This window comes from Dipodomys merriami, unplaced genomic scaffold, assembly GCF_024711535.1.
Source record: "Dipodomys merriami isolate MVZ:Mamm:240054 unplaced genomic scaffold, mDipMer1.0.p SCAF_19, whole genome shotgun sequence".
NCBI classification, from domain to species: domain Eukaryota; kingdom Metazoa; phylum Chordata; class Mammalia; order Rodentia; family Heteromyidae; genus Dipodomys; species Dipodomys merriami.
The window spans coordinates 19,167,782-19,184,887 of NW_027203270.1; the positions used below are offsets into that span (position 1 = coordinate 19,167,782).

Here is a 17,106-nt window from a genome sequence, read left to right on the forward strand (position 1 = left end):
GCTCAAGGCTGGCACTTTACCACTTGAGCCACAGCTCTACTTTTTTTGCTGGATAATTGGAAATAAGAGTCTCACAGACTTTCCTGCCAGAGCTGGCTTTGAGTGGGATCCTCAGCTCACAGACTCCTGAGTAGCTAGGATTACAGGTGTGAGCCACCAGCGCCCCACCTGACTGAAGATTTAAAAGCAGGAGAGAAACTTTAGCGTGAGTTGGTCTCAGTTTCTCCATCATTAAGATGGAGGGGTGCCAGCAGTGTGGAATTTTTTTGTTGTTGTTGTTCTTTTGTTTTTTCTCCCCCAGCCTGGGGCTTGAACTCTGGGCCTGGGCTGTCCCTGAACTCTTCAGGTCAAGGCTAGCGCTCTACCACTTGAGCCACAGTGCCACTTACCACTTCCAGTGGTTAATTGGAGATAAGAGTCTCACGGACTTTCCTGCCCGGGCTGGCTTTGAACTGAGATCAGAGGATCTAGGATCCTGAGTAGCTAGGATCATAGGCGTGAGCCACCCAGCACCTAGCCATGGAGGGGTTTTGAGAGGAGGCCATGACGAGTGGGTAAGCCCGGGATAGGGCAGTCCTTGAACCTGCTGGTACTTATCTCTTCCCACGTGGAGATCACAATGTCAGGATGAATCCAGGGTGGCTCCTACATCCCCTCCCCATCCCTCATCCTCCCCACGCCCATGCCCAGCCTCACCAAAGGGCATCAGCTCCATGACCAGCTTGGGGTAGGCGATGTTAGAGCAGCCGATCTCAACCCCACAGGCCCGCAAGCACTCGGAGGGCACCACACAGCCCACGTCATCTGTAAGAGATGGATGCCCGCTGCCCTCCTCGGCCCATGCCCTCCCCGCAGGCATGGCTCCTGGGCTGGGCCAGCCTGCCCACCCACCCAGCCAGACCCTACCTCTTGCGGCTCTGGCTGCTTAATGATTAGCTCTGACCTCAGTTTCCCAGTGTGAACTTGAGGGAAAGTGAACCTTGAGGGCCCTTCTGCCTCTCGATCCCCTCCCCCAATGCTGTCTTCCACTCTAGGCCTTTTGGGTGCCCCCAACTCCCTGTCTCCAGGCCAAGGACGGGCAGCCCGCCATGAGGACAGCCAGCTGGTCTCCTGCCCCTCCCCCCCCCAGCTGTCCTGCAAGGAGGGGAAATGGAGGCAGGAGACAGGAGGAAGCCTGCTGACTTGGCCGTGTGGACTCACCACACCGGAAGAGGGTGAGAGTTGTGAGACTAGCCACTTCCTACTGCTGTGGCTCTCCAGCAGCTCCTTCCCGTCCTGGTCCCCATGAGGAGCCCCTCCTCCCAACAGCCTTCTCTTCTGGGGCCGGCCCCGCCCACTGCTCTACTCCGGTGGAAGTTCCAAGCTCCATCCTCTTCCCTGGGATCACTGCTGTCCTCTGAGGTGCAGGTCCCCAACCCCCTCCTTCCACTCCCATCCCTGCAAGCCCAGGGCACTCTGGGTAAAATCCTGCCCTTGGCATTCAAGGCCCTTATTGACTGGCCCTACAGCCTTTGATTGGCACCAGACTCTGCCAGCATGGCCTGCCAGTATTTTCTGATATTTGCCCAGCACTCTTTTTTTGGGGTGTCAGTCATGGGGCTTGAACACAGGGTTTGGGTGTTGTCCCTGAGCTTTTTCCACTCAAGGCTAGCACTTTTACTTTGAGGTACCACTTCTGGTTTTCTGGTATTTAATTGGAGATAAGAGTCTCAGGGGGACTTTCCTGCCCAGGCTGGTTTTGAACTGTGATCCTCAGATCTCAGCCTCCTGAGTAGCTAGGATTACAGGCGGGAGCCTCTAGGGCCAGACCTGGTCAGCACTCTCAAATCTTAGTACCTCCTCCTAGTTCCACACCTGTACCACCCTTGTTTACCTCCTGCAAAGGGCTCCTCCTCTAGGTCTCCCCATTGTTCCCCCCCAACCCTCAGGTGATAAGCAGCTCCCCCCCTGAGGGCTCCCAAGACCTAGATTGAGTCACAGTTGTTTGTTTTCTTGGCTGTGCTCCCCACCAGGCCTGGAGCTCCCTGAGGGCAGACACTGGATTTGAATCATCTGCGTTGCAGGTATGGCCCAGCCCAGGGCTGGGCTCACAGGAGACAGTCTGTGAACATTTGCTAAATGAATGGATGAATAAGTAAGTGAATGGTGGGGAGGAAGGAGGAAAGGCACCGAAGGAAAGGAAGAGAAGATGCCAGAAAAAGTCATGAAGGAATTCAGGAACAGCTTGATCCAACTGCCTTTCTACAAATCTACCATCTACCACCTCTACCCCCTCCACCCCTACACACTTGAGTTTTGTAGGACTGGAAAAGACATAATTTTGTAAGACAGTTAAGCCCAGAACAGAGTTTACAATCCCATGTCAGGATACTGGGGTGCAAGACTGAGAGGGCAAATATGGGCTCCTCCTAATGGAGAGTCTGGGCCAAGACAGGTGGGTCCTTTGGCACTAGCTGGACCCCGCCCTCTGGGAGGGGCCCACTGAAGCATCACAGCCACATAATGGCTCAGAAAGCCCGAGTCAGGAGATTCCTCTCAAGTTTGTTCAGCTCATTCCAGACTCCTGGCAAGGGCACTGCCCCTGGACGCTTTGGGCTGGACCGCGTGTTTGTGCTGAACAGCGAGAAAGAAGAACCACACATTTATGACAGCAATCGCATCAGGTCACCATCCGAACAATGGCCCAGCTTGCCAACCCCTGGGGCCAGGAAGGGCAGAGAAGGAACAGGGAGCTGGCTTTGCCTGCTGCATGCCTAGGGTGCCTGTGAGGCTCTGGTTTGGCCCCATGTTAGTCCCCTCACCCTGCCAAGACCTATTCCAGAGCCTGGGAGCTGCCTGGCCCAGCCCCTACGTCCTCCAGCCGTGCTGTTAACACCAAGTCCAGCTTGACTGCCCCTCCTAGGCAGCCACCCCCCCCCCAACCTACCTGACCCCCCCACGGCCTTTTGTTCACAGCCTAGATGTGGCTCCCAGTTCCCTACCATGCCAGCCAAGGCCTCTCCTTGTTTGCCACCTTCATCTCAACCAAGTTCAACCAGTGTTTGGGCTCTGTCCTGGCACCTCTGGGCCTCTCTGCTGTTCTCTTTCCTTTGGACATCCTTCCTTCCTGCATAAATCCAAGGAAAGGGGCTGGGAAGGTGGCTCAGTGGTAGAGCGCTTGCCTTGCATGCCTGAGGCCCTGGGTTTGATTCCCCAGCACCACATAAGCAAAAAGAAAAAAGCCAGAAGTGGCACTGTGGCTCAAGTGGTAGAGCGTTAGCCTTGAGCTGAAGAGCTGAGGGACAGCGCCCAGGCCAAAAACAAACAAACAAACAAACACATAAATCTAAGGAATTAGCTGGGTACCAGTGGCTAACCCTAACTACTCAGGAGGCTGAGATCTGAGGATCCAAGTTCAAAGCCAGCCCAGGCAGGAAAGCCCGTGTGAGACTCTTATCTTGAATTAACCAGCAAAAAGCTGGAAGTCAAACTGTGCTTCAAGTGGGAGAGTGCCAGCCTTGTATGAAAAAGCTCAAGGACAGCACCCAGGCCTGGACGCCCAGCCTCAGTGCTGGCACAAAAACAAACAAAAAACCCACCCCAAATGGCTGGTGGCTCACGCCCCCTGTCATCCTACCTACTCAGGAGGCTGGGATCTGAGGATTTCAGTTGAAGCCAGCCTGGGTAGATAAATGTTGATTCTTATCTCCAACTAACCATCAAAAAGCAGGAAGTGGAGTTGTGACTCACGTGGCAAGGGCCAGCCTTGAGTGAAAAAGCTGAGAAGAGTGTGAGGTCCGGAGTTCAAGCCCTGCAACTGGCACCTTGGCAAGGTTGTCCCTCGGATGTAGGAATTGCACTTTGGGGTGTTTATTCCCAAGAAATGTATGTTCATACACAGAACACATTTATATATACAGCTATACAGCTGCCTATGAATGTAGATGTAGGAATGTTCACAGTGGCTTTATTTTTAATTTTTGCCTTTATATTTTTATTTATTTTTTTTGGGTCCGGTCGTGGGGCCTGAACTCTGGGCCTGGGCGCTATCCCTCAGCTCTTCAGCTCAAGGCTAGCGCTCTATCACTTGAGCCACAGTGTCACCTGCGGCTTTTTTCTTGTTTTGCTTATGTGGTACAGAGGAATCGAACCCAGGGCCTCATGCATGCAAGGCAAGCACTCTACCACTAAGCCACCTTCTCAGCCCCTGCCTTTATTGTTTTATTTGTATTTTGTTTTTTGGTACATGGAGCTTGAACTCAGGGCCTGAGCTATCTGCTCCTTAGCTTTTTCACTCAAGACTGGTGCTCTACAACTTGCGTCACTCCTCTAGCCTCCTTTGCTTCATCTGTTTTTCAGATAGTCTTGGACCTCAGACTTTGGTCCTCTTATCTCAGCCTCTTGTGTAGCTGGATTTACAGGTGTGCACCTCCATGCCAGGCCCCTTATGTAGCTTTTTTCTTTTTTTTTTTTTTTTCTTTTTTTGGTAAGTCATGGGGCTTGAACTCTTGGCCTGGGTGCTGTCCCTCAGTTCTTCAGCTCAAGGCTAGTGCTTTACCACTTGAGCCACAGTGCCACATTCGGTTTCTTGGAGATAAGAATCTCATAGACTTTCCTGCCTGGGTTGGTTTTGAACCGCAATCCTCAGATTTCAGCCTCCTGAGTAGCTAGGATTATAGGCGTGAGCCACCATGCCTAGCTGCTTTTTTTCTTTTTTTGTCTGTCGCGGGACTTGAAATCTGGGCCTGGGTTCTATCCCTAAGCTCTTTTTGCTCAAGGCTAACACTCTACCACTTTGAGCCACAACACTCACTACTTCCAGTTTTTGAGTGGTCCGTTGGAGATAAAAGTCTCTTGGGGGACTTTTCTTTCCTGGGTGGCTTTCAACTGTGATCCTCAGACCTCAGTTCCCTGAGTAGCTAAAATTACAGGTGTGAACCACTGGCACCCAGGTCTTATGTAGCATTTTTTTTGGGGGGGGGGTTGGTTGTGGTTTGAACTCTGGGCCTTGACACTGTCCCTGAGCTCTTCGGCTCAAGGCTGGCGCTCTACCACTTGAATCACAATGGTTTTCTGGTGGTTTATTGGAGATAAGCGCCTCATGGACTTTCCTGCCTGGGCTGGCTTTGAACCACGATCGTCAGATCTCAGCCTCCTGAGTAATAGCTAGGATTGCAGGCATGAGCTGCTGGTCCCTGGCTTTTTATGCAGCAGTTTTGACAAACAAAATAGTAGCAATGGAGAGTGGCTTAGTGCTTGCTAGATGCTGGTGCACAAGCATTGCTCTAATGACGAAGGGCATGGCTGGGGCTCTACCACTTGAGCCATGGCTTCACTTCCAGCTTTTTAAAAAATGTGTGGCTAATAGGAGATAAGGGTCTCACTGACTTCAAACCATGATCCTTAGATCTCAGCCTCCTGAATAGCTAGGATTTCAGGCATGAGCTACTCATTCCTGGCTGTTGTGCATCTTTTTTAAGGGTGGTGGACAGGGTCTTGCTGTTGTAAGCCCAGGCTGGCCTCAGGCTTGTGATCCTTCTACAGTGTTGGGATTATAGACATGTGCTACTACACCCAGCCACCATGCTGGTGGCTATGCAAACTGACACACATGACAAAGCTCATTTGCGCGCGCACACACACACACACACACACACAGACACAGAATATGTAACTGGTGACATCTGAATGAACTCTGGATGCACAGAAATTGCAGCTATGCAAGATATTACTGCTGGAGGGGAATTGGGGAAAGGTTCATGGGACTTTCCTGTTTAGTCTTAACTTCCCAGGACTCTATGGGGAAGGGCAAATGGGGGTGTGCGTGCTCAACTCTTTCAGCCCTGATGCTGAAGGTTGTGAAGGAACCTGGAGACCCTGCATTGGCGAGAAGGAGAGGAGAGACAGGAGCCCGGTGTGGCTGGGGTCTACCGTGTCAGGGGGTATAAATGGGGAGGAAGGACTGGCAGGCAGGGCTCATGGTGGAGATGCTTGCTCATCTCTGGTCCTGGTGGCGATGCCTGCCCAGGTCCTGCAGCTGTGGGGAGCCAGGGTCTCCTGGGCTCTGACCAGAAGAGCCTTGGTGGGTTAGAGGATGAAAAGGGAGTGCTGGGCTCGAGGGGTCCGTGATGGGCGAGGGTGTTGGGGCTGGAAGTAGCCACTGCCCAGGGCCATGGACTCTGGTAAGGATTGGGAGGGTAGATCCTGGGGAAGTGTCGAGGAAGCGGCACAAACAGGCTTCAGAGAGAAGCTCCTTAAGGCCCCAAACCGCCTCGGTCCAGCTGGAGCCAGTGGTGGGTCTGGGAGGGCCAGTGGCTGGCACGCAGGCTGCCGGGCTGCTGGCTGGGCTGGGTTTAATGGGCTTTGCCGTCCTGCCCTTGACAGCCTGCCTTCAGATGTGGTCCCCACACCCCCATTAACCCGGGCCCAAGCCCCAGGGACGCGGAGCAGAGAGCCGGGCCTGACCCCAGGGTGTAGCCGCTCCCCACTTCAACCTGCCCCAAGGCTCAGGCGCTGAGAGGCCTGGGGATCCCCCCACCCTCCTCCCCGAGGGCAGCAGGACTCAGATCCGAGAACTGGGTACCTACCGGCTCCGTCTACCTCTCGCCCGCCTTCCTGCCCCACCTGAGAGGCTAGGGTTTGGCCCGGGATCGCCTACAGCCCCCGGAGAGCCCGCTGTGCGTCCTGAGGGAGGACACTGTGCCTCTCTGAGCTGCAGAATCCCGGAGCACGAGATCTTGGGGGCCAAGACAAGGAGGTGGGGGGGATTTTGAGGGGGGGGGAGAATGTCTATCTACTGGGGGGGGCTGACTCAGCTTCCGGCCCCGCCCCCAGGGCTGCACGTGACTACAGGTGGCGGCTCCAGGGTGGGCGGAGCGGCACTTAGTCACCGGCCGGCCGCGCCCTCTCCCCGGCTGCCGCCGCCAGCGCTCCCCGCTCCGGTCTAGTCACGGGCTCCGCACCGCGTCCGCACTCGTGGCCAGGTAAGGTGAGCGCGATCCGGCCGCGCCCCGCTGGTCCTGTCCCCGCGGGGGGCCGCCGCCAGCGGGGTTCCGGCCTCGGAGCCTCCGGGCTCCGGCCTCCTCCTGGGAGGCCTCGGGGATTGCTGGCGCGCCCCGGATCCGTCGGACCTTTCCGCTTCCCGGAAGCCCAGGACTACCGGGCGCTGCTGAGTCCCGCCGAGGGGGGTCCAGTCGTGCAAACAAACTTGTGGGAAGTTCTTGCCCGGGGCCTTCGGGAAGCATGGAATCTGAGAAGTGGGTTCCTGGTCCCTGGTAGGCACCGGGTCCCCGCAGGTCGCTCGCGGGCCCCGCCCCCGGGACGCCGGCCCCGCCCACCGCCGCGCCGACCACGCCCACCGCCCCCTCCCCTCAGCCCGGACCCCGCCCACCTCCCCTGCGCGGCTCCGGGCCCCGCCCCGCGCCTGCCCTCTGACCTGCCCCGCGCCGCTCGGTTCTTTCCCGCAGGTTCCCGGAGCGTGGAGGAGCCGAGGCCGCCCGGAGGCTCTCGAGCGCGCGGCGCCCCGCGGGGGCCGGGGTAGGGAGGACTCGACCTCGCGGAGCGCGCGGCCCAGGGGCGCCATGGCCTTCTCCCAGGTGCAGTGCCTGGACGACAACCACGTGAACTGGCGCTCGAGCGAGGCCAAGCCCGAGTTCTTCTACAGCGAGGAGCAGCGCCTGGCGCTCGAGGCGCTCGTGGCCCGCGGCCGCGACGCCTTCTACCAGGTGCTCAAGCGGGAGAACATCCGCGACTTCCTCTCCGAGCTGGAGCTGCGCCGCATCCTGGAGACCATCGAGGTCTACGACCCCGGCTCCGAGAACCCCCGCGCCGCGGGCCGCCCCCAGGGGCCCCCGGACGACCACGGGGCGGCCGAGCCCCCGGAGGCGGCGGCCGCCCCCGAGCCCGAGCCGCCGCCCTCGCTGGAGTACTGGCCCCAGAGATCGGACCGCTCCATCCCGCAGCTGGACCTGGGCTGGCCCGACACCATCGCCTACCGCGGCGTGACCCGGGCCAGCGTCTACATGCAGCCCCCCATCGACGGGCAGGCCCACATCAAAGAGGTGGTCCGCAAGATGATCAGCCAGGCCCAGAAGGTGAGAGGAGGGGAGGGGAGGGGCGGGGAGCGGACCCCCGAGCAGGGGGACCCGGGACGGTGACACTGCTGGCTGCCACATGGGGTCCCCCCCCCCCGACGTGCATGGGGTCTCCTACATGCATGAGATCTGCGGGAGCCCCTCTGCTGCTTTCCTGGCTGTGAGGAGGAAACTTCACGGGGTTCCTCAGAGCCTGCAATGGAATGGGGGTGCCCTCCAGCAGATGACAGTGGCTGTTCCACATCAAAGAATCTTGATGCATGGGTGAAGGTGTTTCTGGTTGACCCAGAGATGCTACTACCCCTCAGGGTGCACTACCAGGGGGGAATGCCAGATTTTCCCTTAACCTCGCTCCCCATGGTTCTGATTCATGAGGGAGGGTCCCCGGGGTTCACATACTTCTCCATGAGCTTCTGGTGGACAGAAAGTTTGTTGGGGGCTGAGAAGATAAGTGTGGAGATTGAGCTGGCCTGAAGACCTTAGACCTTAGGTCGTCTGATCTGCCTGTTTCCTAGCTATGCTGAGTGATGTCGAGTGAGTTGCTCTCCCTCTCTGAACTCTTTCGGGAGTCTTGCAGTGAGAACATGCAGTGGGAGTCTTGCACTCTCTGCCCAGGCCAGGATGTCTGGGATGGGTGGTGGGATGGGTGGGGTGCTGTGGTCCTCAGCAGGGATCAGAAGGGTCCTCCCACCTTGTCTGGACATACCTCTCTTTCCTGCCATGGTCATGGTGGTTACTGTCTCCTGACCTACTGACACACATTGGGAAGCAGTAGAGATACTAGGAGATGATTACATGTCCCGCTGTACTTGACTAGCCCAGGTTGAGGAAGGAGGGTGCGTCACTGGGTCTGCCCACCTCGCTGTCCTGTTTGAGTAGGGCCGCTACAGTCAGATACTGGCTTTAGGGAGCATCCCAGTGGCTGGGGTCTGAGGAGCTCTTGCCAAGAGACCAAAAGTGGGTCAGGAGCTGAGGAGCCTGGCTCAGGTTTCCAGGAAGGTGGTGTCCCTGCCCCTCAGGGGCGGGCAGCTTCGGGTTTCAGGCCTGTATAATGGGGTGGCAAGAGATGAAGTGTTTCTGGCTTTAATGAAGTTGGATATCAGGTGCCTGGGAAAAGTGGGTCGGAGGGAAGGATTTTCATAGTTTTCTGGCTGAATAACTCTCTCCACACCTGCTCAAGGGTGGGAAGGAACTGACACCAGTGCCTAATGGGGAGGGCACTGGGTGGTCACAGAACCCAGTGATCTGCAGATTCTATAACCCATCAGCTGACTCCATTTCCTTTCTTTTCTCCCTCTTGCTCTCTCCCTCCCTCACTCTCTTTCTCTCTCTCTCTCTCTCTCTCTCTCTCTCTCTCTCTCTCTTTTTGGTGCCCGTTGTAAGGCTTGAACTCAGGGCCTAGGCGCTGTCCCTGAGCTTTTGTGTTCAATACTATCACTTGAGTCACAGCTCCACTTCTGGCCTTTTGATGGTTAATTGGAGATAAGAGTCTCACTGACTTTATTGCCTGGGCTGGTTTGGAACTCTGATCCTTAGATCTTAGTCTCCTGAGTAGTTAGGATTACAGGCATGAGCCACCTGTGCCTGGCTCATCTCCATTTTTAGATTGGGGAAACAGGCCTAGGGTAAGGGCTCCCAGGACAAGAAGGAGGCAGGTGCCACTTTCCAGCTCTGTGTGGGAACAACCCAGAATCTAATCTCACTCAGACAGGATGACAGGTGGCCTAGCCAGTGATGGGGCCAGATAGGGGTGCCTGGGGCCAGGCTGGACACTCAGAGCCTCACTTCCAGCTGAGATCAGCTACTTCAAGCTGGCATGGAATGAGCCCTATACCTTCATTTGCATCCCACAAAAGCCCTGCAAGCTATTGGTGTCACCTGTCTAAGGTGACAGCCAGGGAGATATTGATCGCAGGTGTGAGATGGGTCTGTGTGGTTCTGTGGTGACTTCCTGCCCCCAATAGGCAGGCATTGACCTCTGCATTGAACTCTGCTCTTGTACCCCTCAAGTCTGCCCCCCTTTTCAGAAAACAAGAAGTCCTCCAGAGCCTAGGAGGAGAGTCCTGAGGTGACGGAAACCACACTGTCATCTCAGACAGCACCGAGGCTTGGGGACAGGGATTTGTTCAGGAGCACAGTGCTATCTTGCCTCTGCCCTTGTATGTATTCCTGCTCATGAGTCTCACTGGTGGCTCCCACTGGCAGGGGCAGGGCAGGAACAAGACAGTAGCAATAATAGCTACTGTGGATGGAGGGCTGGGCACTTTATAATCTCAGCTAGTGTTATCTGCCTCATTTCCCACATGTAGAAACTGAGGCCAGACTGGTTAGTCACTGCCCAAGATTACCTAGCTTGTTTTTGGGTGGTGGGTGGGGACCAGGCTCTTGTCACACAATAATTCTAGGACCTATCTATTGATCCCCCCTCCAGAGTAGGACAGAGTGACAGGACAGAATGGTGGTCAGGGCTTAGGAGGGGCTGTTGGTCAGGTGCCTTACAATCCTCCATCTCCCTTGCTGGCCCCTTCCCAGACTGGCAAGGGCAGGTCTGGGACGCTGTGGGGGTGCTGACGCTAGTGTGTGTGTGTGTGTGTGTGTGTGTGTGTGTGTGTGCAAGTGTGCAAGTGTGCCGAGTGCATGTGCTTTGCCCGCCTTCATCTTCTGCCTGTCCAGTAGCTCTTCCTGTGTTTATCTCTCCCCATGAGTCACATCTTGTCTCCTCATTCTGTATGGATCAGGGGGACCCCAATCCCCTAGGTCTGGAGTGGGTTTTCACTTCTGCTCTACACAGCTGCCCTCTGTCCTCCTTTCCACTGGGGACTGCTGGAGCTGAGTCAGGATGCCCAGCCCGTGGCTCATCTTCACCCTGCGCTGTCATCAGCCCAGCTGGCAGACCCCGGGGCAGGGAAGTGACACACTCATCCCACGCCAGCTCGGCCTGCCATTGGGGAGTGGCTGTGTTCCTGGCAGGCCCTCCCACTAGATCCCCCTTCCTACAAATTGTAGACTGAGGTGGAACTGGGGGAAGGGGGGCAACAGTATAGGAGCCAAGAGTACAGGCCTAGCTGTGGGACCCAGACAAACCCCAGCTCCTCCCTGGCTTCACTATCCCTTCTGGAAAATGGCATCACAGACGTTGAGGGGTACATTTGGCCTTGACACCTACCGTCCTGGGATTCATGGACATGTGGATCCTATCTATATGGCCCTGAGCCCTCAGGCCTGTGCTTTCTGAGCCAGCTTCTATGGCTCCATTTTCAGGTGGGGGATCTCCTGTCTGCCCTTGCCCCATCCTCCACCCTCACCCCCCCTCCCCCAGCCAGTGATTTATCTGGGGAAAAACCTGCTGGGGTTCAGCTGCATACCAGAGGCCTGTAGAATCACGCCTAGGAGGGCAGAGCTGTAGCCTCCCAGGGGGTGAGGCTGGGCCGGGCTCAGCCAGGGTGAGAATAGGTGTCCTAGCAAGTATCTTCCAGCACACCCAGGGCCCACCCTGTGATGTGGAACGGAGCTCCTGGCCGGACCCTTCCCTGGCCCTGACACCCCGGGGAAGGCCCAGGGGCCGAGATGAACCACATTTTTATCATGGAGATACAGGGAGGGCCAGGTACCTGGGTGAGCTCCACTGGAACCCAGATTGCTGGTTTTATTTTGGGAATGGAGACCCAGGGAAGTTGTTTTTCTTTTTCCCAAGGCCACAGAGCAGGACGGAAATCAAGCCCAGGTTTCATGATGCCTGATTGACCCTCACATCCTGTCAGCCCTGCCTTCGCCTACTCAAGTCCTGGCCCACAGCTTGGCTCCAGGAGAATAAAAACAGCTTAATGAGGCATTTATTAAATGCCAACTATATGTCAGGTGCTGAGCTGGCACTTTACCTACTCTGTGTAATCCTTGCTCTGACTCTACAAAGCAGAGTTGTCTTCTTTGTCTCAAAGGACAATGAGAGAAACCAAGCCTTAGTGGGGCTCAGAGAGGGTGGGTAATTGGCCCAAGGTGACAGAGCCTGAAACAACTTGGAGGAGCGTGGCCTAGAAGTCAGGGGTGAATATTCAGAGCAGCTGCACTCAGCTCATACGCTGTTCTTTCTGAGTTCTGACCCCTGACAGGCACAGCAAACCCCACTCCTGACCCCTCCTGACTCTGGACAGGAGGTGAGTGTTCAGGGTCCTGGAACCCCAAATCCAGGACGCCTGGGTTTCTTGTTCAAAGCCACACAGCAGCAGGAAGGAGATGAGACTGTGAATACTGGGTCAGGCAGCACAAGCCTGCCCCTGTGCTCCCACCAACCATGTCCCCCACACTTAACATAGTGGTCCCTAAGGTTATGTTGCCTAGTGATGTGTGCGCACTCCATGCTGGCCTCACGCTGACATTGAACAGCGGGTTCCTCATGACAGATCCCTTCATTGAGCTGCACACGACCGGACCAGGATAAACCTTCACACCACGAGGGGCCCCCAGGTGGAGGTGGCCCAGCTCCCTTGCCAGTGGGCAGGGGAGCGGCCTCCTGCTTGCCGTGGCAGCTCTTGACCAGGGCCCTGCCTGCTTGGGTGAGGAAGCTTCTGTTACCATAATCCCAGGTGTTGGCCCCGTCTGCTCCCGAGCCTCCTTCCCCACATCTTAACTGAGTTACGGAGAGTGAGAGCGGCCCTGCAGGAAGGAGCTCTTCATGGCTGCAGCACCACCCTGCTTGTGTCATGGATGAGGAAACTGAGGCTCCGAGCGGGCCAGAGCCTGCCAGAGGTCACACAAGGGCTGTGGTGTGGCTGGGCTGGGACTGAGCTCCATGGAACCACCCTGAAGATGAGGCGTCTCACCTCCCTGCCCACAGAGGTGGGCTCTTGCTTAGCCACCCTGACTGCATAGCTCTGGGCTCAGTTCTCCATCTGTAGACTGGTTACTAGTTTAGAAGAAGCGGTAGATTTGAGTACTGAGGCTCTGAGGGTACCCACCGGCCTCTGGACTGGACGGGCTGCCTCCGCCTCCTTTCCTGGTGTCGGGCTAGGATGCCTGCTGATCCCAGCGCAGTTCCAGGACCCCACAGAAGCCCTTCAGATCTATATTTGTGTGGTTTTCCAGTGTGATTCTCACTGTCTCCCAGGGTGCTCTGGGTAGATCCACCCCTGTCCTCCACCCCCTCAGTCTGGGACTGAGGTTTCATGTGGCCACCAGGAAGAAAGAAGGCACTTGAGCTGGGCGCCGGTGGCTCATGCCTGTAATTCTAACTACCAGGAGGCTAAGATCTGAGGATCGCAGTTCAAAGCCAGTCCAGGCAGGAAAGTCCATGAGACTCTTATCTCTACCAGAAAACAGGAATTGGCACTGTGGTTCAAGTGGTAGAGCGCCAGCCTTGAGCTGAAGAGCTGAGGGACAGCGCCCAGGCCCAGCGTTCAAGCCACATGAGCAACAACAACAACAAAGACAGAAGAGGGCACTTGGTCTCTGGCCTCTTCTGCAGGGCACAGCTCAGTCCCCATCTCTGCATTTCTGTGCCTGGGAAGAAGGCCTGTTTCTGGGGGCCGTGGAAGTCCCAGGTCTTGGGCAGCACCCCCACACCCTAGACTTGCTTACCTGCCCACCCAGACTCCAGGTCCCAAGGCTGTGGGTGTGACCAGCTTACTGACTAGGAGCCTGTGCAGCCATTTGGCACTCAGGAGGCCTTGCTTCCTTTAATTGGCCTTAATGAGGCTTTCTTCCTAATAGGCAGGGCTGCTGTGAGCAGCTAGCTGTCAGACAGGGAGGGGCCTGGGAGCCATCCGGTCCACTGTGCACTTTAGCCAGAGAAACTAAGGCTCAAGCAACCTGCCGAATGGCGGTGAGGGTGCCCAGGACACACACACACACACACACACACACACACACACACACGCACGCACACACACACACACACACACACACACACACACAGAGTCTGAGCACTGGTTGTCCTCTCTCTGTGACAAGCCTGAGATAGGATTGGAAACTGGTTTAGACAGTGCCAGGAGCACATGGGGACCACCACCCAGGGATCCTAGCAGGCCAGTGTGGAGGGAGGGAAGAGAAAGGTCATCTCAGTGGGGAAACACATCTGCCCATCTTGGCCCTGATGCTGAAGGACAGTGACAGGCAGGGAGTGGCTGTTCTCTGACCCATTTCCATAGCCCTGGTAAGGGAGTGAGCCCCCCAAACCTCCATGCGGAACCAGCCAGAGTCCTGGAGCTCCTCCACAACGGGTGGTGGTAACTGCAGAGCCTAAGTATTCCACTGGCCATAGACCTCTAGGTGGAGGGCTTGTTGGTCTAGTCGTCTATAGCCGCACTGATTTCAGAGGTCCGCGTGCAGGTGTCTCGATGTGAGTGGTTTGTTTTCCTTCTGGCTGCTTGTAAGATTACTGATTCTCAGTGGTTTGATTATGACATGCTATAGTTTAATTTTCTTCCTGTCTCTCCTGCTTGGAAGACACTGAATCTGTGCATTCAGTTTTCATTAAATGTAGAACTTGGTCATTATTGCTTCAAGAAGATTTTCTATATCTTCATTCCCAGTCCCTGTTGCCTTCTGACTCCAACTTCATATGTGTTCGACCCCAGTGCGCTGATGGCCCAACTATGTTTCTTCAGTCTCTCTGTGTGCCATTGTGGGGATACTTCCTGTCCATACCTTCAAGTTCACTAATCTTTTCTTTCTTAGGATTGAATCGGCTATTAGTCTACCTAGCATATTTTTCATTGCTTGAGGTTCAGTTTGTGTGTGTGTGTGTGTGTGTGTGTGTGTGTGTGTGTGTGTGTGTGTGTTTGTAAAATACTGGGATTTGAACTCAGGGCCTCATGCATGCTAGATACTCTATTACTTGAACCACATCCAATCTTTTTTGATTTAGTTATTTGTCCAATAGCGTCTCATGTTTTTTTATTTGGGACCTTAGATCATTATCCTTCTACTTAGGCCTCTTGCAATAGCTAGGGTTATAGGTGTGTACCTCCATGCCCAGCTTACTCTTTGAGACAGTGTCTTGCTAGCTTTTTGCCTGATCTGGCTTCAAACTGTGATACTTCTATCTACCTGTGCCTCTCAAGAGGCTGGGATTACAAGTGTGTTTGGTTTTAAATAAAACATTTAACTTCCTACATCTTTGTCAATTCTATCATCTCTATCAGCTTTGGGTCATTCTGATTGATTAAAACTATTTTTTCTTCTCATTTCTTTGTGTGTCTGGTGATTTTCAATTGAACAGATTCAGTTATTATTGGGTACTGGTGTTTATTCCTTTATTATTCTTTTTTCTTTTTCTTTTTTTGTTTTATGCTTATATTAGGGTTGAACTCAGAGCTTGGGTACTATCGTTTAGCTTTTTTTTCCCCCAAGGTTAGTGCTGTACTACTTGAGTCATACATAGTTCCACTTTGTCTTTTTTACGGTAAGTTGGAGATAACAGTCACATAGATTTCCCTGCCCAGGTTGGCTTCAAATCGTAATCCTCAATCTCAGAGTCTCAAGTAGCTAGATTCAAGGTGTGAGCCTTCTTTAACTATTTTAGAGCCTTGTTCTGGGATGCAGTCTTGAAAACGTTTCCCCCTTTTGGTGCTAGGTCCTACAAAAGACCTCATGCATGTACTCTACCGCTGTACCTATACCTCCTGCCCTAACGTAACCCTTTTCACTCTTTCTCTTAAGCCTTACTAGGCAGGACCAGAGCAGACTGGGGTCAGAATGGGTACATTGTGGACCACAGGCCAAATCAAACCTGCCACCAGCTTTATAAATAATGGCATAAACACACATACTACCTGTGGCTACTTGCTTGTTATAATGGCATATCTGAAGAGTTGAGACAGTTACCATATGAAGTAACAAAGCCAGGTATATTTACTTTCCATTCCTCTTTAGAGGTTTGCCTGAGCCTGGCCTAGGGCTCATTTGCCCACTGCTTAGACAGTATCCTTTGAGGACTGCCCCCAGGCCCTGTGTGTGCAGAGGCGGCTGCTCTGGCTGGGGCAAAATGAAGTATTTCTGGTTCTGTGTGTGCTGGCGGCTGCTCCAGCTTCTCCTCTCTGGTGGCTTTCTCCCAGCCTCCATTGCTTCCTTTTCTGTATGTGCTGTTTAGTTGTCAGCTGGTGACATAAAGCGGACTGTCCTCAGGTCTCTGGAGTGAGCTCTATGTCCCTCTGCCCCATCATTACCCTGTCCTACAAATTTCACTTGTCACTGAGTGAACCTAGTCTCTTCTTCTGGGGATCGTGCTGCAGCCTGGAGGCAGTTGGTGCTTCCACTTTGTGGTGTACCTTTTGCCCTTGGGGTGTGTGTGTGTGTGTGTGTGTGTGTGTGTGTGTGAGAGAGAGAGAGAGAGAGAGAGAGAGAGAGAGAGAGAGAGAGAAACACAGAGAGCGAAACACAGAGAGTGAAACACACACAGAGAACAGAGAGAGACAGAAACAGAGAGAGACAGATACAGAGACGGAGCTTGAACTTAGGGCATGGACACTATCCCTGAGCTTTTCTGTGCATGGCTAGAATTATACTACTTTGAGCCACAGCTCCACTTTGGTTGTATGTGGTTAATTGGAGATAAGAGTCTCATAGGGGCTGGGAAGGTGGCTCAGTGGTAGAGCGTTTGCCTTGCATACATGAGGCCCTGGGTTCGATTCCTCAGCACCACATAAGCAAAAAGAAAAAAGCTGGAAGTGGCGCTGTGGCTCAAGTGGTAGAGTGCTATCCTTGAGCTGAAGAGCTGAGGGACTGCGCCCAGGCTCAGAGTTCAGGCCCCACGACCGGGCCAAAAAAAAAAAGTCTCATAGTCTTTCCTGCATGGGCTGGCTTTGAACCAAGATCCTCAGATCTCAGCCTCCTGAGTAGCTAGGACTGTAGGTGTGAGCCACCAATTCCTGGCTTGCCCTTGACTTTGTAGTGCCTGTGGGAGTGTTTCATTTCTAAGTGGACGGATTCAGCCTTTGTTTCCCCATTGTGGCTAGAAGTGGAAGTTGGGTACTAGGTTACCATGGTTGTCCTTTTTTTTTTTTTTTAACTTATTTGCTCAAGGTTGGTATTCTACCAC

The 17,106-nt window shown here is 54.5% G+C and overlaps 2 protein-coding genes across 4 annotated transcripts in view; one reads left to right on the forward strand and one right to left on the reverse strand.

Annotated features, from left to right (window-relative positions):
- Slc5a10 (solute carrier family 5 member 10) overlaps positions 1–17,106 on the reverse strand; it is a 61,070-nt gene that overhangs the window by 6,729 nt on the left and 37,235 nt on the right. For 2 of the 3 annotated variants that reach the window (XM_070027601.1, XM_070027603.1), the window contains one exon: positions 697–804. The exons of the other annotated variant lie outside the window; for it this stretch is intronic. In XM_070027601.1, the coding sequence (XP_069883702.1) occupies positions 697–804 (108 nt within the window). The remainder of the gene's footprint in view (positions 1–696; positions 805–17,106) is intronic. 3 annotated transcript variants of the gene reach the window in all.
- Positions 6,865–17,106, forward strand: part of Fam83g (family with sequence similarity 83 member G) — a 28,187-nt gene continuing 17,945 nt past the window's right edge. Inside the window, exons 1-2 of the mRNA XM_070027600.1 lie at positions 6,865–6,962; positions 7,446–8,072. Of these exons, the coding sequence (XP_069883701.1) occupies positions 7,560–8,072 (513 nt within the window). The 5' untranslated portion in view covers positions 6,865–6,962; positions 7,446–7,559. The remainder of the gene's footprint in view (positions 6,963–7,445; positions 8,073–17,106) is intronic.